The sequence below is a fragment of the Lissotriton vulgaris genome, chromosome 5 (assembly GCF_964263255.1).
Source record: "Lissotriton vulgaris chromosome 5, aLisVul1.2, whole genome shotgun sequence".
Lineage (NCBI taxonomy): Eukaryota > Metazoa > Chordata > Amphibia > Caudata > Salamandridae > Lissotriton > Lissotriton vulgaris.
The window spans coordinates 352,260,173-352,284,870 of NC_141693.1; the positions used below are offsets into that span (position 1 = coordinate 352,260,173).

The 24,698-nt window shown below is 45.2% G+C and overlaps 1 protein-coding gene across 4 annotated transcripts in view; it reads right to left on the minus strand.

Annotated features, from left to right (window-relative positions):
• Nucleotides 1–24,698, minus strand: part of KIF17 (kinesin family member 17) — a 520,936-nt gene that overhangs the window by 422,278 nt on the left and 73,960 nt on the right. For all 4 annotated transcript variants that reach the window (XM_086921624.1, XM_086921625.1, XM_086921627.1 and 1 more), the window contains exon 3: nucleotides 5,710–5,811. In XM_086921624.1, coding sequence (XP_086777750.1) covers nucleotides 5,710–5,811 — 102 coding nt within the window. The remainder of the gene's footprint in view (nucleotides 1–5,709; nucleotides 5,812–24,698) is intronic.

Genomic DNA, 24,698 nt, shown 5'->3' on the forward strand with positions numbered 1-24,698 from the left:
AGCTATATCCTCAACATATTGGAACATTATGAATGATTCCCCAGACTGTATGGGCCCCATAAGGACGGCATGGGAATCAGACGTAGGACTTCTAGAGGATGAGGACTGGGCGGAAGCCATAATGAACCCCAGGGAAATTGGGATAATACACAGATCATATGCCCCTAGAACACTGAATCATCATATGGGTCGCTGCGACTCAGTTAAGTGTGCTAGGGGATGTGGGGAGATAGGCACCTTCTTCCACATTTTATGGTCCTGACCTAAAATTCAACAGTATTGGAAAGGAGTTGCCCAAGTGATGACAACAGTAGTGGACTCACAGGTCAAAGGCTGACGCACAATGGCATATACTAGGAGTGACGGGAGAGATAGTCTGGCCAAAATACGCAAAACTATGGCTCAGGCTGGCTGATGGAGTGGAAAAGAGGAATATTGTGGGAACATGGGGAGCTGTTGGGGATGGAAAAGAGACTTATAGACTGGTGTCACCAGGCGGAGAGGACCACACTATCAGCGTAGAGGCTGCCCTGACAAGTGGGAACAGATCTGGGACGCTTTGATAAATTATAGGAGTTAACTCAAGTGGTGAAAATTTGGGGCGGGGATGGGAGGAAGGCTGTAGAGCTGAGATGTAGAGGGTAGAACTGGATAGCCTTACGCAATTGCTGCATATTGCATTGTCAACAGATTCAGTATGAACTCTTCAAATCACTGTTTGCCATGTTTCATTCTGTCTATGTATTATTAATAATAATATTTAAAAAAAAGGTAAAACAAAAACTTGATATGGAAGAAAATATCACAAAAACAAGCTTTTGGTGGAGCATAGCCACTAGCCCCAAGAATACCTCATACTAGGATGATTATGAGACAGTTAAGGCAAACAAGCATTGGCAAAACTCATATGTCCTGCCTTCAGCAGGCTAGCTATCGGCGTTGCCACTGCTTCTTTGTATTAGCTCATTGAAAATGGTTATTAGTGTGACATCACTTGTGCATGCATGCATCTCAAGGCATGCAGCTGTATGGGCAGTCATCTTATAAAGGATTTTCCCTTAAAATAATTCAAAGATGGCGAGCAACACCTATGATGCCCCAGTAATATTTTTGGCATTTTTAATTTATCACCCCAACATGGCTGATGGCAATCCTAAGAAAAACCAAAGGAAATGATGGACGGAGCGTTGACAATACAAGCACTCACCCCCAGTCAACTGATCTGGGTTTAATCCATCACAGTTCTTTAGCCCACTCTGCCACCCCAGTTCAGACATGGCCATATGCAAATCAGTCTGACCCTGTGCCTCATGGGAACAGTCCAGCCCGAACTGCCAAGCCATGCCTTCCCTGGACCGGAAACAAGCTACCGAGGACCGGTTTCTGGCATTCCAGCCGTCTTCAGCCCGGCTTGCTTGAATCCAGTGGCAAAATGACCAAGGGACTCACGTCTGAGCATACCCTGCCAACTTATGGCGAACAAAGAAAAACCAAAGGAAATGATGGACGGAGCGTTGACAATACAAGCACTCACCCCCAGTCAACTGATCTGGGTTTAATCCATTACCGTTCTTTAGCCCACTCTGCCACCCCAGTTCAGACATGGCCATATGCAAATCAGTCTGACCCTGTGCCTCATGGGAACAGTCCAGCCCGAACTGCCAAGCCATGCCTTCCCTGGACCGGAAACAAACTACAGAGGACCGGTTTCTGGCATTCCAGAAGTCTTCAGCCCGGCTTGCTTGAATACAGTGGCAAAGTGAGCAAGGGACTCACGTCTGAGCATACCCTGCCAACTTATGGCGAACAAAGAAAAACCAAAGGAAATGATGAACATAGCGTTGACAATACAAGCACTCACCCCCAGTCAACTGATCTGGGTTTAATCCATCACCGTTTTTTAGCCCACTCTGCACCCCAGTTCAGACATGGCCATATGCAAATCAGTCTGACCCTGTGCCTCATGGGAACAGTCCAGCCCGAACTGCCAAGCCATGCCTTCCCTTGACCGGAAATAAGCTACCGCGGACCGGTTTCTGGCATTTCAGCCGTCTTCAGCCTGGCTTGCTTGAATCCAGTGGCAAAGTGAGCAAGGGACTCACGTCTGAGCATACCCTGCCAACTTATGGCAAACAAAGAAAAACCAAAGAAAATGATGGACAAAGCGTCGACAATACAAGCACTCACCCCCAGTAAACTGATCTGGGTTTATTCCATCACCGTTCTTTAGCCCACTCTGCCACCCCAGTTCAGACATGGCCATATGCAAATCAGTCTGGCCCTGTGCCTCATGGGAACAGTCCAGCCCGAACTGCCAAGCCATGCCTTCCCTGGACCGAAAACAAGCTACCGAGGACCGGTTTCTGGCATTCCAGCAGTCTTCAGCCCGGCTTTCTTTGTTCGCCATAAGTTGGCAGGGTATGCTCAGACGTGAGTCCCTTGCTCACTTTGCCACTGGATTCAAGCAAGCCGGGCTGAAGCCAGCTGAAATGCCAGAAACCGGTCCTCTGTAGCTTGTTTCCGGTCCAGGGAAGGCATGGCTTGGCAGTTCGGGCTGGACTGTTCTCATGAGGCACTGGGTCAGACTGATTTTCATATTGCCATGTCTGAACTGGGGGGGCAGAGTGGGCTAAAGAACGGTGATGGATTAAACCCAGATCAGTTGACTGGGGTTGAGTGCTTGTATTGTCAATGCTCCGTCCATCATTTCCTTTGGTTTTTCTTTGTTCGCCATAAGTTGGCAGGGTATGCTCAGACGTGAGTCCCTTGCTCACTCTGCCACTGGATTCAAGCAAGCCGGGCTGAGGACGGCTGAAATGCCAGAAACCGGTCCTCGGTAGCTTGTTTCCGGTCCAGGGAAGGCATGGCTTGGCAGTTCGGGCAGGACTGTTCCCATGAGGCACAGGGTCAGACTGATTTGCATATGGCCATGTCTGAACTGGGGTGGCAGAGTGGGCTAAAGAACGGTGATGGATTAAACCCAGATCAGTTGACTGGGGGTGAGTGCTTGTATTGTCAACGCTCCGTCCATCATTTCCTTTGGTTTTTCTGATGGCAATCCTAGACATGTAAATTAAAAGCAGAAAAAAAGTTTATGGGAGCACAAAGCGAGCAGCTATGGAGCACTTTGTGGCCAGGCATATTTGTTTAATTCAATTCTATTAGCAATTAAATACAATAATTTAAGGTTGTTTTTTCTCAATTGTTGACTTTAGATGGAAGAGGAACTTAGTTTTAGAAAGTAATTTAAGACTTGGCTATTTGTCTAACTCATGAGTTTGGTGCCTGTACGTGGCACGACTGTGTAGCCACGCGTTTGACAAATCCCTAGTATAGAATAGTCAAAAAGGCAGCCTGCACCCTCCTGATGTCAGCTCTGCCGTTATAAAAACGAATCTCTTGTGCACATGGTTTGGTCTCTGCTCAGAGCTAAATCATAAACGTAAGTTATGGCTGAAACCCTTGTTCAACAGTATGGAGTTCAGCACAAGCCATGAGAAATTTGATGTATTTTTAATAATTTAGCATTATGCTGCCCATGATTAAGTCTATTTTGTTTTATGGACCCAGCTCTTCTTATCAAATTCCCCTGTTTTTTTAATTAAATTATGTATTTATTTATTGCACTATGTACTTTCCGATATTACATTGTATTTTTCGCCTAGCTTCAGCACCTTAAAATGATATTTCTTTTCCTATCATGCATGAAGATAGTTAGATTATATATTTAGGTGAACTGTGTCTTCTTAATGTTCCAAATCGTTACTTGTATGCATTTATGTATGTTACACATGATTTTAGGAGTTGTACTTTTTTAGGTCATACTGACCGAAATAAAGTTTTTCTGAAGTGAATTGAACTGATTCGTAAATAGGCTTGTTAGTCCCTCCTTGGTACCGCTTTGTCTGCATTTGTTACCTCCCAAAACAACGGGACCTTTTACTTGTTACAGGGCCTGCATTATATGTTGGTGCCCACAAAAGTGAATGTGCCCTCATGCAACGCAACTGGTGTTAGTGTAAGGCGCTCTGATACCCGTACCTTTGGGTCAAGTTTGCGCTATATAAAACTCTGTAAAAAAAAAAAGTTGGTGAGCACTATTTTGTTTATTGACACTGATAGGGACAAAGGCGGCTGCTTTTTGTATTTACAGAGCACCCACACAGGGCAATGGCGGCCGCTTTTCTTATGGAGCTCTATGCTGCTTTAACTTGTATGCTGATGGCGGCGCCCGCTTTAGGGACACCGCACTCAGTTGAATTTTTTTTTAACTTTCATGTTGAGCACGGCGCCAGCTTCAGGGACACCGTGCTCTGTTTCTTTCTTTATTTTTTTAAAAACTTTAATGGTGAGCATGTGGCCCACCTCACATAGACCGTGCTCTGCAATACAATAGGTATCGCTTTTGCCAAAGTTTGAACTATTGGTATAATAAAGGACAATGCCTTTTAATATTATAAAAGGCATTGCCAATAGCTCAAAATCTCGCAATTGCGAGAACTATTGCATTGTAAATGCTTGTTAATACTGATGTTACTTAGTTTGTGATTCAGTGTTGATAGTAAAGCTAACTCTCATGATAAACCAGCTTTTGTTTATGTATAAAAGAGCAGAGACTTAACCATATAGCAAGCAAGTGAATGTTACTGTACTGCACTTTTTATCTAAGTTTTGCCGATATTGAATTTATGATGTTTTCACATATTTGCAATGCTTCTCAAGTAACTTCACATATGAAATATATCTTATCTAATGTGCTGACATTCTCTAAAACCTCTGTCAGGAGAACAAACTCTTTGACTGATGTAAAGAAGTCACGCATATTCTCAAATGGTTATCAAAAGATATATCAGAAAGATGTAACACACCACAAACAGATATATCAGAAAACAAACAGATAAGATAATTTTTAAGAAAGTAAAGCAGCTTTTACTAAATCCATTATTTTTCTGTTTAACAAGTACACTTTCATTATAAAACACCAGCCGTTTGTGTATATGGACCTTATCCTACTGCTTCCATCATTTAGATGTTACTCCATGTACCACCAAACTTCAGCCACTCTCCAACTACAATATGTTACCGTTTCACCTCTAGTTAGCTAACACTCCTCTTTTACTGTTCCACAGTTTCCTACAGGTTGTGTAATTTTCTTTTAGTCATCTGTGGCACACATCATGTTCACTATTTCGGTGTTTAATTTGTAAAAGAATAAGACTGGGTCCAAAGTTCTTTTCAGAAGCCTGCTGCCAGTGTTACCAAAGGTCAGGTTGCCGAATGCCAGGACTGCACGGTATTGATTCCACCTAAATGCCTCTTCATACACAACCATTCCATCATCCTTGCCCCTTCATCTCACTCCTTTGGGTTCTTTTTCGTGCCTGCTTTCTCCCTTTGTCACTGTTTTCCCATCTTTCTCTTCCTCGGTCTTTCTCCCTTTTCTGCCTTTCTCTCTCCTGACTTTGGTTAAAGTCTGATCGTGAAAAATAAGTCCTGGTCTCAAAAAGTGAATGCCTGCGGGTCCCACAAGCAATCATCTACTTAAATTAAGCACTAGTTTCTCTAATAACTGCCTTCATGTTTTGCACGAGCAAGCCAAATCACCCAATTACCATGTGTGCTTGCTCTCACTACTCTTTAGGCGTTCTCAACAGCCAGACAGTCACTCAGTTTTTCTGGTCAACCAAACAAAGTCATTTTCAATCTTACCTCTAGTTTTAGTTTGGTGTCTTCACCCAACAGATCCCGAATTTCCTCATTGTAGATCTCCAAGTATGAAGCTCTGACCAAGAACTTTGTGTTCTCTGCACACTGCCAAAAAAACAAGATACAAGCCTCATTAGTCAGATCTCTGGATTATTTGACAGTTACATCCTTCATCCAAGTTTGACCAATTCTGATTTCTCCGAAGTGGCTCCACTTTGAGGCCATTGCTTCCATCATGTATATGGCACTATTTTCAGAAACCCCCATCTAGTTAGTCAGTTCAGTGAATCACCTCTCTCCCCAGGATCACCACTGCTAGTAGTTCTCTAAAGATTGTGTTTACTTTGTTGTTCCTTTTTGATAATGTGTTTGTACGCTGTGCTACTAAGTATTTACTGTTAATATCAAACTGTTCCTCTGTGAAGTTGTTTGCTACCTTTTGGGTTTTGACTGCCCTATATTAAATTGCTAATAAATAAAACAGGTGGCTAACAGTTTCTACTCCTTTTCATTTTGCCACGTTGTTTGAACATGTGTAGTATTTGTGGGAAGTCCCTGTACGAGAGTACCTCTTCCAGGTGCTAAAAATCCACAACGCAGATTATGCAAAGGTAGCAAAAGGATCACCATTCTAGGATGCAAAGTTAGTTCAGCTTTATTTAAGATGTTTTGCATAGCACCAGGATACTTCATTTCTGAAACTTCAGAATAATGTGTTATATATGCTTGCTTTAAGATGTTGATACATTTGCAGTGAGGAAAACATTACCTTCAACTAATGGCATATCTGGTAGATACAAAATCTTCCCAGATTCCCAAGTGGTGCCTTATAGCTTCATTCAAAACTCTGGCCACCGGCTTTGATGACACTGGGGTATATTAAGCACCAACCAGCACTTTGGCGTTAGTTCCTGTTACTTTTCCCACACGCTATTGAGGCAAGCAGAAATGAACTGTGAGAGCATCAACAACAACATTCTTATTAATCATGGCACTAACTCATGAAAGTGGTGAGAAATCTGCAAAAAGGTTTTGTATCCACCAGAAATATCATCACCAAAGGCAATGACTATTTCTTCTGATAGATACTTCTTCCCACAGATTCCTTACCTTACGAGGGAGTACCAAAGCAACATCCCTCATGAAGTGGCATTGAGTAGCGTTGATTAATCAAGAACATACCCCTGGCAAAGAATCTATCAATGTCAGCCAGACCTGTGAGGAATAATGTGTAGAAAAAACATGTAAATATGACTACATGGTCGCCCAGCAATTATCATGCACCAGACACCCCTGGTGATAGCAGCAGAGGCAGTCATGGCCCTCGTGGAGTGGGCATGTATGACCTACAGAAGATCTTTCTTAGCCAGAGTGTTGCAAATCTTGACACAGAGGATGACCTGCTGAAAAATAGTGCATACGACAGCCTTGCTGACAGACCAAGCCACGGAGTCTGTAGAATTAAGGACCCATTTCAAGCTCTGCTTGGGAGCCTCCAAGCATTGTTGACCACGTTTGAGAAGGTTTTTTTTATTGTGTGGTCAGGAAGACTGGTAACAGTTAATCTTGACATTTCTCATAAGGTGTGAAAGTAGCGTCCAAAAAGCCACATGACATTCGACAGATGGAAGGTGAGGCTGCCATAAATAAAGACTTTACATTCCATTCCATTCCATTGAGTCCAGCTTTTGCGACTATGTCTGCAAGTACAGTCAGAAAGGTATTTTTCAGTTTCGAGAAAGGGTCTTTGACCAACAAACTTTCTGGCAAATGGTGTGACAATAAAAACTGCTGGTTACATGGAGCATGACTGTGTCACCTGGTTATGTGTCTGTGCACTGTACGTACTGAGAAAGCATTTTCCGAAGTACCCTGAACAGACTCAATAAAAACCTCAATTAAGTGAAGTGAAGGCTCTGTAACAGTAAGGGAAGGATTTTATATTGCTAATAAAATGTTAGATTTCGCCTCTGCGGAGTATTGGGTCCATTCCAATCCTTCTGCTTGTTTCATACCACTTACAGTTGTTTTTAAGAAAGATCAGTGAGGGAAGGGATGCCCCATTTGGAGATGTATTCAGATGTATCCAGACTATTTCCATATTTGAATTTTGTTAATCAAAATATAAGTTGGAAAGAAGTTATCAGCCTCTGCATTATCGTCTTCTGTATATCCATAGCCCTTGACAAGACTGGTGATGACAACAGAGTTGGATCTAAATATTTCTTCAAGCCAAACATCTGGGCTATGAAAAGATGTTCTGCCAACGACTCATCATTAAAATATGCTGCAACCTTATTCTTTGCCACTTGGATGATCTAAGGCTTTGAAAGCAGAGTTGAAGGAGGCTCTGATGGTGGCATCTACGTTGCAATTGTAGTTGGTGACTTTGGAAGCACGGACTTCCTCTAAGGCACTCAGATTAACCCTGGAGGCATGGCTTTAGGAGGCATTGGGGTGACAGCCTCTGAGGTCTAGAGCAGCATAACATTGGGGAGTGGCTTAGAGAGTACCAGAGCCACCCTGAACATATCCAGCATGACCAGCCAGTATGTTTCAACCTGAGCCTGAAATTTTAGCGTAATCTTTTTAATGTCGGATTTTCTCCAAAGAAGAGTCCAGTGACAGGAATTGGCATTGAGAATCTGAATATACCACTGGGACTGGCAGGTTCAAGAAAGAGGCTTTCTCCTTCCCATCGTGGTGTTTGTATTAAGATTGTTAGGAGATCTTTCTCTATCAGGAGACATGCCTGAAGGAGAAGGGAATGATTCAGCATGTCCCTGTAGGCAAAAATATCTTGGTCTGCTCCTCCCTGACAGTCTTCAGGTGCATTAAGAAACAGGATTTGCAGACAGAGGACTTGTGATTGATGCTGAGATGCTACATGTAGATGTCATGTGGGTCTGACCAGGACTTCTCGCAACATCTGCACCAGCAAGAAAACCCTGAAATCTTTGAAGACGTTTTACTAAGTTGCTGTCGAAACCTGAGCAATTTTTTCAGTAAGGTTCTGAGAGCACTTCTGACAACCCCAACAATTACAAAAATAGGAACTTATGGCACAGCGCCAGCTTGCGGCTAACGAGGCCCAATTTCATCCAAACAGATTGGCGATAAAACAATTTACAGAGAACAATAAAACATACATATATAAGTATAATAATGAACAGTTCATATATCGGTTTACCAGGTGATATAAAAAAAATACATAACAGTATAATGATGCAACTTGGGATGAGGGGAGAGAAAAGGAGAGATCGGTAGAGGGCAGAGAAAAGAGGGTAAAAGAAAAGGTGAAATATATTGTTGTATAACATAAACATAAGAAACTTGTTATCCAAATGCAACAACAGCGGACCTCCCATGACGCACCTCACACCAGTTCCAATAGATGAGTTCGCCGTGCAAACACCCCCAACATCAGCCATTGAATGGCGTCTCTGTGCTCCAGATCAAAAAGTATTTTGTCATAATGGGGTGCGCAAACATATAAAAAACGACCACCAAACTTCTGTAATATTTGCTTTTGAACAGTTAGCGTAACTCTCCCAAAAAGATAGCGTATTCCTATGCCAGCCTGTTATAACAATCCAAGTTGAGACGATTCCGTCTAGCACAATCAAACCCCGCAGCGAGAAACCAAAGGGCAAGTGTAATCTCTATGTCCACTATGTATCCGTATAAGATTTCCAGTAATTCCAAAGGTCTAGTGTATTGCATTTGAACCCGCATACGCTGAAGGCAAATTTTTGATTCGGGACCAAAGAAGTTTGGTGGTACTTTGGACACTGTCGTTTTTTATATGTTTTTTGCCCTGATGAAGTTCCCAATATGGGAATGAAACGCGTTGGCTGGAGTGTTTATATTGGATGACCTTATGAAATTTGGAATAAATAAGTTATTTTTCTATTAATATCTGTCTACTGGACTTCTTGAGATGCGCACTCCTCATGACAAAATAAGAGAAACTTGTATATAGTCCAAGATCTGTGAATTAATCACATGTGGTTAGAGAATTTGCGGCTGAAGTCACATTGTTTCACTTGGCGATGCTGGAATGTTAATGCATGGGAAAAAGTTTCCAGGCCAGTATAGTGCTTGGAGGATATTCATGAGGTGAGAAATCTTCAGGAAGAAGTATCCATCAGAAACATGATATCAGATTAAAGGAGTATGGGTAATGTAATATTTTAGTGTCAGGTCAGCTTCTGATAGAAGTGGGATTGTTCCTTGTTCCTAATCTTCATTAGTAAGCAGTGAGGACAACAGTGGGGGAATTGTGTAAGGAGTGGGTACAGTTATGCTGTGGGTCATGAACAGTTAAAGTCTAGTCATCCTTTGTTAATCAGCTTCTGTGCTTCTATATCAGTCCTCACCCATAGAATTGGTTGTGCTCTTGTGTACCAGCTGAAGGAGTTACAGAGTAGAGGCCTATATCTTGTCTTGGCCAGAGATTCCTCAGTGGGATCTAGTAGAGAATCCTCATTCTGCATGCACTCTGGCTCTTTTACTAAAACTCTTGTGCATAAGGCAAATTACTTTGAATTTAATTCTGGTTTGGCTAGGAGCCAATAGTGTATTAAGGTGGTTATGATGTGATTGTGTTTCTTCCATGTCAAACCTAAACTCAGCACCAGGTTTAGCACTCCCTGTAGCCTGTCAATTAGATTTTATAGTAGGTTCACGCAGACTAGATTGCGCTCCTCAATTCACACTACTAATAATGTTCTGTATGTGGGAGTTGGGCTTCATCAAATGATAACTGTCTGTTGACTAGGAATGATCTATCCTTTGCAACACAATTTTGGTTTTGGAACTATCCAAGTACATGACATTTTCTCTAATCCAATGACCACTGAGTCGAGCAGCTTGGAATGTCTGCTTTATTCCCAGTTAGTCTCCCACATGAAGGTGTGGGTCAACTGTGTACAGTACTGATAGTGAGTGATAACCTGGGTTTATATTCTCTAGTAAGTGTTGAAGAGTAGTGGTGATAGGGATGTCAAAAGAAGCAAAGAATCCGTTTATTTGGTTGCTAATGAATGACTAGAACAAATCCAAGAAATTACCAAATCACTCATTCTGCTAGAATGTGCTGATCTACTGTTGCTGCCAAAAGAACAAAAACAACCTGGGCTGAATGACGGCCTTCCTAAGGAATGATGAGATGGTCCTATGAGGAATTCACTACTGACATGTTCAGCCCCCTCAAAACTATCAGTCCTGTTTAGTTTTGGTCAAGCAAGCTGTGCTATTCTATATATGTTTGCAGCTTCCTCATGTATGGAAAGACCATAATCCTAGGTTTAGAAAGAAAGTAGCTAAAGCAGTACCTGGGGTGTTATTTAGCAATAACTAATTATTTGAAGAGGAAAGGGCCTCTGAAGTGTGTTTCAGAGAGGCATAGTTTTCATTCTAAAACGTCTCCTGCCATCCCAGACTAATGAAATGGAAGGACAGTAAGAAAGTTAAGTAACCCTAAATTAAATGGAGAAAACAGGGCATATGGTACGATCTTGGATGAGAAATAATGTTGGCTGAAACCCATCAAATCCTTAAATGTAAGGCAGGTATTCGTGTATTCAATTCCTTTGACAGCCAAACATTAGTGAAACATTTGTAGATCACAAAAATGATCCACAGTTCGATAAATTATGAGCCTACTGTAGCATTTTGATTCCGCTTCTGTGTGGCATTCAACTCCTCTGCAGACATTCACCTGTAGGTAAAGATACACAAGGAAACAGGAACTATAATCCAAGCAATAAGTGTTATAGTTCTACTACAATGTCTCTTAGGAGATCTTTGGAAAACAACAGTGACTGTAGCCTTGAGGTGAATGAGAAAGACAAGTTCAAATATAGTCAGATCCCCAGACTCTTCACTCTGGAGCCTTGCTAAAGAATTTCAGAAGAACACAAAACACATGTCCTTTACCTAATATCTTCTTTGTCCCAAATATAATACTCCTAGTATACCAGACTTTAAACCAGATGCTGTTCCTACATGTCCATGTTTCAATTACCACCAAGCAAAGGACAAATAAAAAAAACTGTGAGTGGGAGAGATTAAAGGCGAAATGCAAGTAAGCATTGCAAACACAGGAGTAGCATTGGGCACCATCCTTATAGAGTAGATAAGGAGGCATTTCAGGAGACAACTGGAGTACCCCAAGGGACCATCAAAGGATCCAGCCATTACTGGGAAACTGAGTAAGATCTGTTGGAAAGAAAATAGGGAGGCCACCTCGCCATATCACCTACCACCCTGCAAAATCCGTTGAAGCAATATAACGGTTGCCTTCTTCTGGGTGTGGGTGCCTTCTTCTGGTTGCGTGGGGCATTTCTCTTGAATTGGTACCCATGGGGGAGGTAAGTATTGTCCAGGGTGAACATTTGTAGGAATTCCTTGATCCATTAGCCTAGAAAAAGCTCTCTTTTTTAAAAAAAACAGATTTTATTGAAAGATTGCACACCAGGCGGAGCACTCCGTAACCCGGAGAAAACTGCGAGCATTTATACAGTATCAGACAAATGGCAATCTGGATATCTTTTAGAATAAACAACAATAGCAAATCCCATTCTATGCCCCCCCGCCCCTTATCCCACCCCTAGCCCCAAACTCCCCCCTCCCCGGTCCCTCCCCACCCCGTCGCACGAAATCATCTCACATTTCAAGTACAATGCCTAATCAAATGTGTACAATCATCAGCTATGCCAGTCCTTTCATATCATCCCCGTAAAATCCTCCCGTTCCACTGGGGGGTCCAGCAACAGGCCTCTGTAGTCCGCCCAACGCTTCCATATTTTATAATGTTTCCTTGGACATCCCCGAGCCTCAAATATCGGAGGCTCCAATCCCATACAGAAGTCTAGCCCTCTTTTCCACACCAGCACTGATGGCGCCCTGGGATCCTTCCATGCCCTAGCCACATCCCTCTTGGCAATAGTGAGGCCTAGCAACAATAGATGCTGTTTATATGAATTTCCCCCAAGCTGCCAGTCCCACTCCTTCACTTCCGGAAATGCCCGCAAGACATGCAGTAGACCCAACCGCGGAGTACGCGGAAGCTTCCATCCCAGAACCTCAGACAAGCTGCTCCACCCCCCCCCCCCCAAAACCTGACCAAGGAGCCCCAGCTCCACACCGTATGAGTCAATGTCCCAACTCCCGACCACACCGAAGACAGTCTGGGGATGCAATCAGGCCCGCCCGCCACAATTTTTCTCTTGTAAAATATATTTGATGTAAATTTTTAAATTCTACTAGTCTCAAACGCATTGCAATTGCAGCTCCTCTGGGGGCCTCAAGTGCCTCCCGCCAATCTTCTTCTTCCATTGCCCCGACATCTCTCTCCCATGCATCCCTCAGTTTGTGCAGGGAGGTAGAGCAGTGTGTTACCAGGGTTTGATATATGCTGGATATCTTATTATATCCTTGATCCCCCATGAAGACTTTGGCCTCTAGTGGGCTAAATTCTGGTAAGGAGTGAAGGCCCGCTAAACTCGGTGTGATGGCGTGTCAGAACTGGAGATATTCAAATGGTGAGGGCAAGATGGCGGCCAGAACGCTGGCCGAGTGAGCTGGTCTCAGCAAGCACTCCTCAGGAATGAGCCGCCCGTTGAGAGATAGCCTGTGCGGGGCTGAGTAGTGGATCGCGCTACGTTTCACCACCTCGGTTGCTTTGAACGAGGATGTTTTGGCGGCTGTACACCTATCAGAATATCTTACCGCTCTGGCTTCTGTCAGCGCGGTGTCTCCCCGGTTCCAGCGCGTCAGTTTCCCGTTGGCAGCTCCAGTTCCAACAACGTCCTCAGCGCTGCTATGGTGGAGCAATGCCGCCAAAAAACCAGAATCCGCTGAGGAATGCTCAGAGGGTGCAGAGCAAGTCGACAATGGCTGCAGCAGCGGCTACATCACCGCAAGTGGACGCCACTTAGAAGCCCCAGAGTGATGTTGCCAGCAAGCCAGCAAAAAATGTAAAGACTCTCCTTCCCCCGGTACCAGCGATGTTTAAAGCTCGCGGAGGCTCGGTAGTTAAAAGTCAACAGAGCTCGGCTCCGCTAAACACTGCAGGCGCCCCCACAGCTCCGCTGTCGGACACCACTGTGCCAGTGACTGGTAAGACTAAGTCTTTGCTAAGTGTCTCCTCAGTTGGTACTACCCCCAAAATCATCGCTGGGAGGGGGGGGGGGGGGGGGGGTACTCCAAGCGTACTGGTTCAGGAAGAAGAAGAGGGGGTGCCCGTAGGTGCAGGGGGGCAAGGCGCATTATCTGACTCCATTCCGGTCTCTACCTTGCATTCCAGCGGGATTGTGGGAGATGTAGTCCCTGTACCATCAATTAATGTTCCAGAATCAGAGATAGATCATTTTTTTTCTCTTTCTGAACATACCGAATCATCCGCTGACGAAGCTGGGCAGGATAAAGATTGGTCCGAGGAGGAAGGCAGTGAGATGGGGGACTGGCACACAAATGACGCATTGAACAGTACTGGGCTACCTACAGTTCGCAAATTGCCGCAGGGGGCTGGTAGTTCTTTAATTTCTGGACCCCTTGCTTGGGATTATTTATTTTCTGGTCACCCTGGAGCACAAGAGAGCTCTTCTTTCCCGGCCCTAAGTAGTCAGGACCCTACCGCGAACCTCCCCCCCGGCGAGATGACAATAGCTATATTATATCAGACCATGATGGCCCATCGGGAGGAAACGCGGCAGGAGACAGGGATCACGTCGGAGAATACAAAATTCATTACGTAGAGTGATAAAAACTTGTACGGATATTGCGACTAGGATTACTGAGGTGGAATCTTGCATTTCGACACTTGAAGATGAAGTAGTCACGCAAAAATCAGCAATCAACGCAATTCAGTTCCAGAGGTTTGACATCCAGATGAAATTAGTGGACATGGAAAATCGTGCACGACGAAACAACCTAAGGATTTTGGGGGTTCCTTGGGGGCACGGAAGGGTCAGATATCCGGCGGTTTGTCGTGGATCTCTTTGTAGAGGCATTTCCGGAAGCGAAGGAGTGGGACTGGCAGATGGAGATCCAACGTGCCCATCGTTTTCCTTTTAAAATTAAACCAAGATCAGGTCAAGTTACCAATGGACCTCGTGCAATCTTAATTTGTTTTCCAAATTTCCTTGCTAGAGAGATAGTTTATGATCTGGCCAGGCCAGACAAACAGAGATCAGGGAAGGGTTGCCAATTTTTTGTTAGGCCGGATTTCTGCCCGACTATGGTTGAACGTTCTCCGGTTGACGGTGCTCCGTCAGCTTATTGTCCCCTTTCAGTCAAAGGGGGCGCAGGCTTGTCTGCTCTTCCCGTCTAAATTGAAGGTTATCCATCAAAACCAGACCAGATTTTTTGAATCTGAAATCCAGGCTAAACTGTTTTTAGACTCAATCTGAATTGATGTAATGTTGTCAATTGTATGAGTATGATTGAACAGTATAATTTTCTTTTTTTTTTTCTCTTTCTCTCTCTTTTTTCTCACTCTTTTTAGAGGGCTTCGGTGTGGGTTCCTATAGGGGAAAATTATCGTATTTGAAGACTTAATTAAGTGTATTGATATGTTTCCTCTATGGGGAATATCCCATCTTTTTTCTTGAAAAACAAAAATGTCCTTTTTTAGGTCTCGCCTGTCGATGCGCATGCGCATCGAGCAAGGCGAGAGTATTGGGACTTATCCGCTCTTTATCCACACTGCAAGGAATCGTGGCGATTCCTTGCAGTGCCCGTGACTTTTAAGCTCAATGCGCATGCGCATTGAGCTTAAAAGCGCGTGCACGTCCGTCTTTGTTTACCCGCTCCGCCCCCTCCCCTTCCCGCCGTGTCGCATTTCTCCTCCCCCCTCCCCTCCGTCCGTCCGTCTTGTTTGTTTAATTTAACCCGCTCCGCCCCCTCCCCTTCCCGCCGTGTCGCATTTCTCCTCCCCCCTCCCCTCTCTTCCGTCCGTCCGTCTTGTTTTCTTTCTCTCCTGCCACAACACGCCTTTTCCCGTGATTGACGTGCCCGTTCATGGAAGAGTTTCAGTGGTGTTTAAGCTCCGAGAACAATGACTGGAATGTTGCTTCCGTGATATCCGGTTGTTCGCTTTACTGTTGCTAAGTGTGCGTTACCGTGGTTTCCTCCTGAGCAGCCTGTTGAAAGCAGGACCGGAGCGCCCAGCCCCCCTACGCACGTGTGCATTGTTAGGTCTTAGTTTGTCTCTAGTCACTTTTAAATGCCACTTCGGACCGTTGTGGCAGTGCCAATAGAGGACGTGGGTTTTGCGACAAGGACTCAGGCGTAGTCTATATTTGGTGCTTTGCTGAGAAAACATGAGCGCGTGGCACGGTTAACTTCCCTCCTCCCCAGACAGACCCGAGTGCAGCTTTCTGTAGACAACTTCAGTCGTACTAGCTGGTTCGAATATATCGTTCAACGACTTCATTTAAAACTGTTTTTTTCCTCTCCTAACATTGCAGATAGGTTTCTGTTTTAACACGTTCACGTGCGTTAACGTCGCACATTGCATGTACTGGCAGACATTTGAAATCAGTTCAGACAACGCACTTTGCTTTATTGGTGTCGGCAGCTGTCTTTACGTTGTTAGGAAAAGCCAGCTACATGCTGAGAGGTGCGCTCATTGCACTTCCTTCAAAATGCTGTGTGTGGGCGGGCTGCCAATGGCGTCGTCTTGGTGGGCACTGTCATCTGCAGACTTGGCGGCCAGATTGAAACCGGGCGTTGAAGTACTTGCGCATTGTACTGAAAACAGTACGGTAAGTTCCTTGTGTTCAAGTCGCGATTACGGTAAAGGGTTATTATACCAATATGTGGGTTTATAACGCTTGCCCCTGCCGCAGTTACTTGTGTGTGGGCTTTACCTACTCATAAGAAAGGGCGGGAGGTGTTCCTGTAATTTCTATTGCTTGTGAAGTAAACAGATGCAACTCCCCTTTGGCTGTGATTACGAAATGAGGCACGCGCGATGTGTAGGGGGCTGCCGACCCCTTTTTCCTACCACTTACCCCTTACGCCGGGTCTTCTGTGGCTGCCTGCGTTGGTGCCCCATCCCCCCAATCCCTTTGGCGCCCTTCACTCACCCTCACCCTCAACTCCTCACTCACCCTCAACCCCTCACCCTCACTCACCCTCAACCCCTCACTCACCCTCACTCTCACTCCTCACTCCCCCTCACCCTCACTCACCCTCAACCCCTCACCCTCACTCACCCTCAACCCCTCACCCTCACTCACCCTCACTCACCCTCAACCCCTCACCCTCAACCCCTCACTCACCCTCACCCTCACTCACCCTCAACCCCTCACCCTCACTCTCACTCACCCTCACTCACCCTCACTCACCCTCAACCCCTCACTCACCCTCACTCTCACTCATCCTCACTCACCCTCAACCCCTCACCCTCACCCTCACTCACCCTCAACCCCTCACCCTAACTCACCCTCACCCTCACTCACCCTCAACCCCTCACTCACCCTCACTCACCCTCAACCCCTCAACATCAACCCCTCATCCTCACTCACCCTCACCCTCACTCACCCTCACTCACCCTCACCCTCACTCACCCTCACTCACCCTCACCCTCACTCACCCTCACCCTCACTCACCCTCACCCTCACCCTCACCCTCACTCACCCTCACTCACCCTCACTCACTCTCACCCTCACTCACCCTCACTCTCACTCACCCTCACTCACCCTCACTCACCCTCACCCTCAACCCCTCACCCTCACTCACCCTCAACCCCTCACTCACCCTCACCCACCCTCACCCTCACTCACCCTCACTCACCCTCAACCCCTCACCCTCACACAGTGCAATAGGTCTCGGAGCATTTGAGTTAGAGCTTTTAGAAATGTTTATGGCTTTTTTTTTTAATTCTTTAGCATTGGCTACAGGAAACAAAAATGCTAAAGATTTACAAAAAAACCCATAAACAATTCTAAAAGCACTAACTCTAATGCTGCGAGACCTATTGCATTTCCAATGCTTGTTTTGTTTTGTTTTTTGGCGTTTTTGCTCACACCAGTTTCTCCATCACTTGGACTTAGGTCCTGTTGCCTAGATCGGGGGGTGGGGGATGGGGGGCAGGGGGGTGGGGGTTTGGCGGTAGGGGTAGGGGGCGCTTGGTGGGGTTAGGGTGGTAGGAAAGGGGCATATCCAAAAAATCAGCGTGAACATTTTATTTTTTGTGTAGGCAATTTCGTATTAAAACAGCAATTATCTTTAGTAGTGATGTTATTGCATATGTACTTTAATGGCGTCAGGTAAAATAAATATATCTTCATGGAATGTTAGTGGCCTGAATAATGGCAAAAAGCCAGGGTCTTCGTTTGGAGGTTGTTTGTTTACAAGAAACGCATGTACCATGGAACAATCGAAGTTGCTTAAACTTCCCTGGGTATGACTTAGTAGCATGCTCTCAACAGTCCTCCATGATAAGAGGAGTAGCTATATTGCTAAACGTGAAGTGGGTATTTGTACAAGATCTAAACAGGACACTGCAGGGAGATGGGCAGTAGCAGAGCTAGTGATTAATGGTGCATCTTTTACAGTATGTACAGTATACAGCTCAAACTCCAATGATTCCACTGTCTTGGATTATTTAAATATAGAGTTAGCTTTATGGCCGCATCCTGTGTATTTGTGTGGGGATTTTAATATCAATTTAGCTGCTAGTTTTAATTTGGTTGAGGGTCAGAAATATTCAGCTCTGAAACCTAGGGTCTTTCGGGCCTTGCAAGCTGTGGTACAATAACACTTAATGGTTGACCTTTGGTTCCATTATTGTAAACATTTTGATGGTTCAACTTATTTCTCAGCTCCCCTTAAAAAAATAGTTTGGTTAGACTATTTCTTTGTGTCTGATCAAATTGCTGATTCTACTTCAATTACAATGATGCCTAGAATCATTTCAAACCATAATTTGTTAATTATTAAGTGTACTTTAAAAACTCAAGTAAGCATTAAAAAATCATGGACATTTGAACGAAAATTGTTATTGGATAATTTGTATATAGACCATATGAGGTCTTGGATAACAGATTTTTTTCACATTAATAGAGGCTCAGCTTCTACTCAGGTCTTATGGGATTCATTTGAAGCCGCACTTCGCGGGGAGACCAAAAGTGTCTCATTTCTTCCTCAGAAATTAGTCCAAACACAGATGAATGATCGTATTGACGAATTACGTCAGGCAGAGATTCAGCTTACTAACACGATTAGGGATGGCCATAACATAGAATCTATTCAACTATCTGTGGCTCGTATTAAGTCCTCTCTTCTTGAGTTTCTGGGCCATGACCTCGCTGCTAAATATTTACAGTACCGTTCGACAATGTTTGAGTTTGGGGAGAGATCAGGCAGGGTCCTTGCCACGCGGCTTCAGCAGCGGGGGTTAGCCAACCGCATTGTTAATATACGAGATACTAGAGGGCAGATCCACAGCACTCCGTAAGGGGTACTATCTGTTTTTGTGGAATTTTATCAGTCTTTATATACTGACGAAGTTAGTGAACTCACTATAGATCAGGAATTCAGCACTTTTGTGGCCGATCTCAAAACTAGTAAAATCTCTGATTCTCAGAATTCCCTTCTCGCTGCTCCCATAGAGTGGGATGAGGTGGAATCAGCTTTGAACTCTTTGGCCAAGGGTAAAGCGGCTGGCTCTGACTTAATTCCTTTAGAATTCTATTCTACATTTCGGGCAGAGATTCGCGAAGATCTTTTAACAACCTTGAGGCAAGCTCAGCTTGGGAGTACTCCAGATTCTTGGCACTTGACAACTATTATTTTGATCAAGAAAAAGGACAAATCAGATCTGGACCCAGCCTCATATCGCCCGATTTCATTAATTAATATGGACAATAAATAATTTTCGAAAATTCTTGCTGCTAGCTTGCATTAGTTATATCCCCTTTGGTGTCAATCCGCCAACATGGTTTCATCCCGGGGAGGGATACGGCGGACCATGTACGTAGAGTTATAGCTCTACTGGATTGGGCCCCAAGTCACGGACTCTCCTTTAGGTTTAATCCTATTGGACGCCTAAAAGGCGTTCGATAGGGTTGCCTGGGGGTTTCTGTGGAGGGTTCTCCAATGGAAGGGCTTCTCTTCAAGCTTCATATACACCTTACAATTATTGTAAATTACTCCACTTGCAATGCCATCTATATCAGGTCTCCTTTCAAGGTCTTTTGGAATAGGCAGGGGTGCCCCTGTTCACCTATGTTATTCGCCTTATATATTGATCCATTTATTAATAAAATAGAGTCTTGCTTAAATATAGCACCTGTTAAGGTCAATGGGCATGAATTTAAAGCATTGGCGTATGCCGATGATATTGCTGTTTTAACCATCAATGTGTCATCTGCATTTACAGCTTTACAGAGATTGGCAGAGTCTTATGGTCAACTGTTGGGATATAAGTTGAACATTCAGAAAACTCAGGTTATACAAACAGCTAATATGGGCCCTTCGGACGCCCCAGTGGTACGGAGTGCTAAGTACTTGGGGGTTGAAATTATAGCAACAGTGGAACTCCTAGCGGAAATAAATATCTTGCCAATTATTCAAACAGTTAATACCACTCTGACCAGATTGGATAAGTTGCATCTTTCTTTATTTGGTAGGAGGAACGTTTTGAAAATGCTTGTTTTACCTAAGTTTTTGTACATCTTTAGGACAATCCCTTTGGAATTTGCTCAGGCTACCATAAGCAGAGCACAAAGCTGTTGTAATAGGTTTCTCTGGGGTTATCATTCCACTCGGAGGGCGGCCAAATGGATGTATCTACCACTAAATAGGGGGGGTTGGGCAGTTCCCGATCTGCTGCTTTATAACTGGTCAGCATTGCTGCAACATCTAACTTTACCTTTGTTTGGGTTAAGAGCTTCAATCCCAATAGCTTGTTCCCCCTCTATTTTTGAGATAGGGTTGGGTGACAATGCTAAGGGGATTCTTCTATCAGTACTGGAACCCAGTTATTACAAAAAAACAAAGTTCAAGGTGATTCAAACAATGCATTCAGTTTGGAGGAAAATACGGCGGAAATGGGCAATTCCTAATTATAATTTTTATACACTTTTGGCGGCTGCCAGGTTGCTACCTGCAATTTTTCAGGATTATATCACTATTAGGTGGAGAGCACAGGGAATTTGTACTCTGGGGGACTTAGTCGTTGATGGTAATATGGCTTCTTTTTCATTTTTAACCACATGACTGCTAAGGCAATTCCACTCCTGTGCTGGAAATTGTTATAGTCCATGTATCATGACGAGCTCAGCTCGTCATGAGCACACGACCAGTGTACTGCATGACGAGCTGAGCTCGTCATGAGCAGGGAAGGGGTTAAAAGAAAAATATAAATTAGGTATACATGATTTTTTTAAATACCTACAGATACGTAGCTATATTGAAAAACTTTTGCAACGCACCCCCACTGTACTTGGTAAAAATCCACTTATGGAATCTATTCTCAGGAAAACACGCATTGGGGATTTGTATCAGAACTTATTAACAGGGTTGCCAGATGATCTCTCTTTTCAAAACACGAGACTGGATGTTAAGTTTGGGAAGAGTGGCATCGATATTCCATCAATATTGGAGTTAGCGAACTCAGTTTTAATTTCAGGAAGCTTACGCTCTCAAAGCTATATGGCTCTCTTTGACCTCTATGTCACCCCGGCTAAGATCTCTAAATGGGGGGTCTAGGGGACATTTGTGCCCAAGATGTGGCCATTTAGCTGCTAACGACGTGCATATGTTCTTTTCATGTCCGAAACTGAGATGCTTTTTTCAAGAAGTACACTTTTTTATTACTAGCGCTCTTAAGATCCCTGTGGTTATTTCAGCTGAGTTAGTCATAACAGGATGTGGAATTGATTGCTTGTTTACTAGATAAACGCATGAAACTGCTTTTCTGCGTATTCTTATGTCTGTTAATCGATTAACTATAACTTCTGAATGGATTAATCCCATTCCCCCAACTTTTGATAATTGGAGAGCAAGGTTTTTGGACCTGCATAACTTGGAATCAGCAGTATTTCAAAGAGGTGGGAAGAGGAGGCGAGAGAGGGGGCTGAAAATATGGGCTCCATTTGTACATTGGATGAAAAATTGAATGTTAGGACTTTGCTGGTCTGACTTAACCCTTTTTTTTCTCCTTCTTTCTCTCCTTTTCGTTCCTTTGGCTTTTACTTTTCCTATATCGTCATAGTGTAAGCACTTTTTTTTTGTCTCTTAATGTGTTAAGACTGCCGTAAGTTTTCTATGAAATATTTTAATTAAGTTGTGAAGCTGAATAATAACATTTTTTTTCTAAAAAATGGAACTGAATATATTTAAAAAATTGGGACCGGGGCATCCCATATTCCCTGCTTAAGTCTTGGAAGGCTTTAAGAGTCGTGCCAGACATTACATCCCCCAGTGTCGATATTCCTATATTGTCCCAGCCTCGGAACCCGCTAAGATATGCCAGCGCCGGCAGGCGTCCATTATGCCACAGGGGAGTCTCCTCAGTTAAAGTGCCCCACCAGCCCATACAACGTAAAGCCTGCCTCCAAGTCTGAAAGACGACCTGGGGGGCTGGTGGCAGCTCTTCCGCAGCGATGCAGAGTACAGGATTGTATGAAGGGTATAAGACCCCATTAGATGCCTTTCCAAAGCATACGCGGGGTCCCCCCTGTCCCGGTACCACCACTCGTTTAGGACCAGTAGGTGGGATGCCTCCTGGTAGTACGATAATATGTCCGACGTTGCCAACCCTCCACAGTACGTCGACAGGAAACAGGTGCGCAATGCCACCTGTACAGCACCGCCCGTCCATAGGAATTGTCCCAGCGCCGAGTCCACCTGCCTGAACCATTGGGGCAGAATCGGGTAGGGGTGGTTCTGCAGCTGGTAGAGAAGACGCAGGAGGGCAACCATCTTAAAGATGACTGACCGGCCATATATCGTGAGGGGCATGCGAGACCATTTCTTCATTTCGGCTCGAACCCAATCCCACACTGGTGCTATATTACGCTCCCAAGAGACAGTAGGAGTCTCGGATATGAACACTCCTAAGTACTTGAGACCACCCACCGCCACCTGCAACGGGGACGCCCACGGCCCAATCCCAGAGCATTCTCCCAGGATACATAAGGTTGATTTACGCGGATTCATGTAGAGCCCAGATGCTTCACCAAATATCCGCATGATTTCTAGGATACGCGATCCCGATCTATTAGGGTTGGTGATAAAAAACAGAACGTCGTCCGCATAGAGCGCTATTCTATCCGACGGACCGGTCTCCCACTCGAAGCCCCGCAGTTGCGCATCTATGCGCACCCACGCGGCCAGCGGTTCCATCGCAAGGGCAAACAGATAAGGCGAGAGGGGCACCCCTGCCTTGTACCTCGTCTGATGGAAAATTTGGTGGATATAGCTCCCGCTACCCTCACCGACGCTGTTAGGTCCGTATATAGCAGTTTGAGATATGACAGGAAGTGGGGCCCAAAGATAAGTCGCGACAGGAGCGCACAGAGGTAAACCCAGCTTAGGGAATCAAAGGCCCTATCTATATCTGGCAAATGGAGTGCTGCTTACTCCCCAGTGCCCCTAACCGCCGCCACCGTAATATGGGCGCATCTAATATTGTGCCTCGTCGCCCTACGTGGCATAAACCCGGCCTGATACGAGTGGACCAGATCTGCTATGTGTGGGAGAAGGCAGTTAGCCAGCGCCTTGGCCAATATCTTAGCCTCCACATTCAGGAGGGATATCGGTCGGTAAGACGCAAGCTGATCCGGAGGCTTACCTGGTTTGTGAAACACAACCACCTCTGCATGTCTCCAATCCGCCGGAAGGCTACCTCACTCCCTAGCCTCTTACAACGCCGCTCCATAATGAGCGCCCAGTTGGAGATGGTATTTCTTAAAGAATTCACTCAGGAACCCATTGGGTCCCTGTGCCTTCCCAGTGTTAAGCTCTCCCAGTGCCGTACCCAACTCTTCAGCGGTCAATGGGCGATCCAGGCTCTCTCTCATGTCATCGGACACCGCGCGTGGCGGCAGGTCCGCAATTAATTTGTCTACCTCGGCTGCTGGGAGGTATTCCCTCTGGGCATACTGCACGGCTTAGTAGGCTGCAAAGCTGTCCGCCAATTCCTGCGGGTCCGTGATCGGGGACCCAGCGGCGTCCCTGATTCCCGGTAGAGTCTGTGCTTGGAATGTAGTTTGACAGAGCCTATGGAGCATCGAACCCGATTTGTCCCCGCACTGATATACTCTGCTGCGCGTCGCCAGCCACACCTGTCGTGCCTCATTGAGCTGGACGGACGCATAGGACTGCTGTGCCAGCTGAAGTTGCCCCATTGATTGACAGTCCCCTTCCTCACTGCAACGTCTCTCTAGGGCCTCAATTTCTGTTGTTGCTCGCACCAAGTATTTCCTGCGCTGCCTTCGGGCTGCCGCGCACCACGCTATGTCCACTCCGCGCAGTGTGGGTTTCAGGGCTTCCCACACTGTCCCAGCGTCCGTCATCGAACCAACATTTTCATCTAAGAAGTGTGTTATGGCCTCCCCCATATGTTTCGTATAGTTCTCCCCTTGGAGATGCCATGTGGAGAGGCGCCACCGGAATGGCTGCCGCCCCTTATCCAGCCGGAATTCTACCGCTACTGGGGAATGATCCGACAACCCATGCGGCAAGATCACCGCTGATTCCACCCGACTGATCACTGCACGGGGAACAAATATGTAATCCAATCTCAAGAAGGATTTGTGGACCGCTGATAGATAGGTATATGCCCTGCTCTGTGCATGTAAATAGCGCCATGTGTCCACCCAACCCATCCCAGTAATCAGATCTCCCAATTTTGTGGGCGTATCAGCCACCTGCCCTCCCCCCGGTCGACATCTATCCACCCGGCAGTCCATAACATCATTGCAGTCCCGCCAATCAGTGCTGGTGCCTCGGGAATCTCTGCCCATACTGCA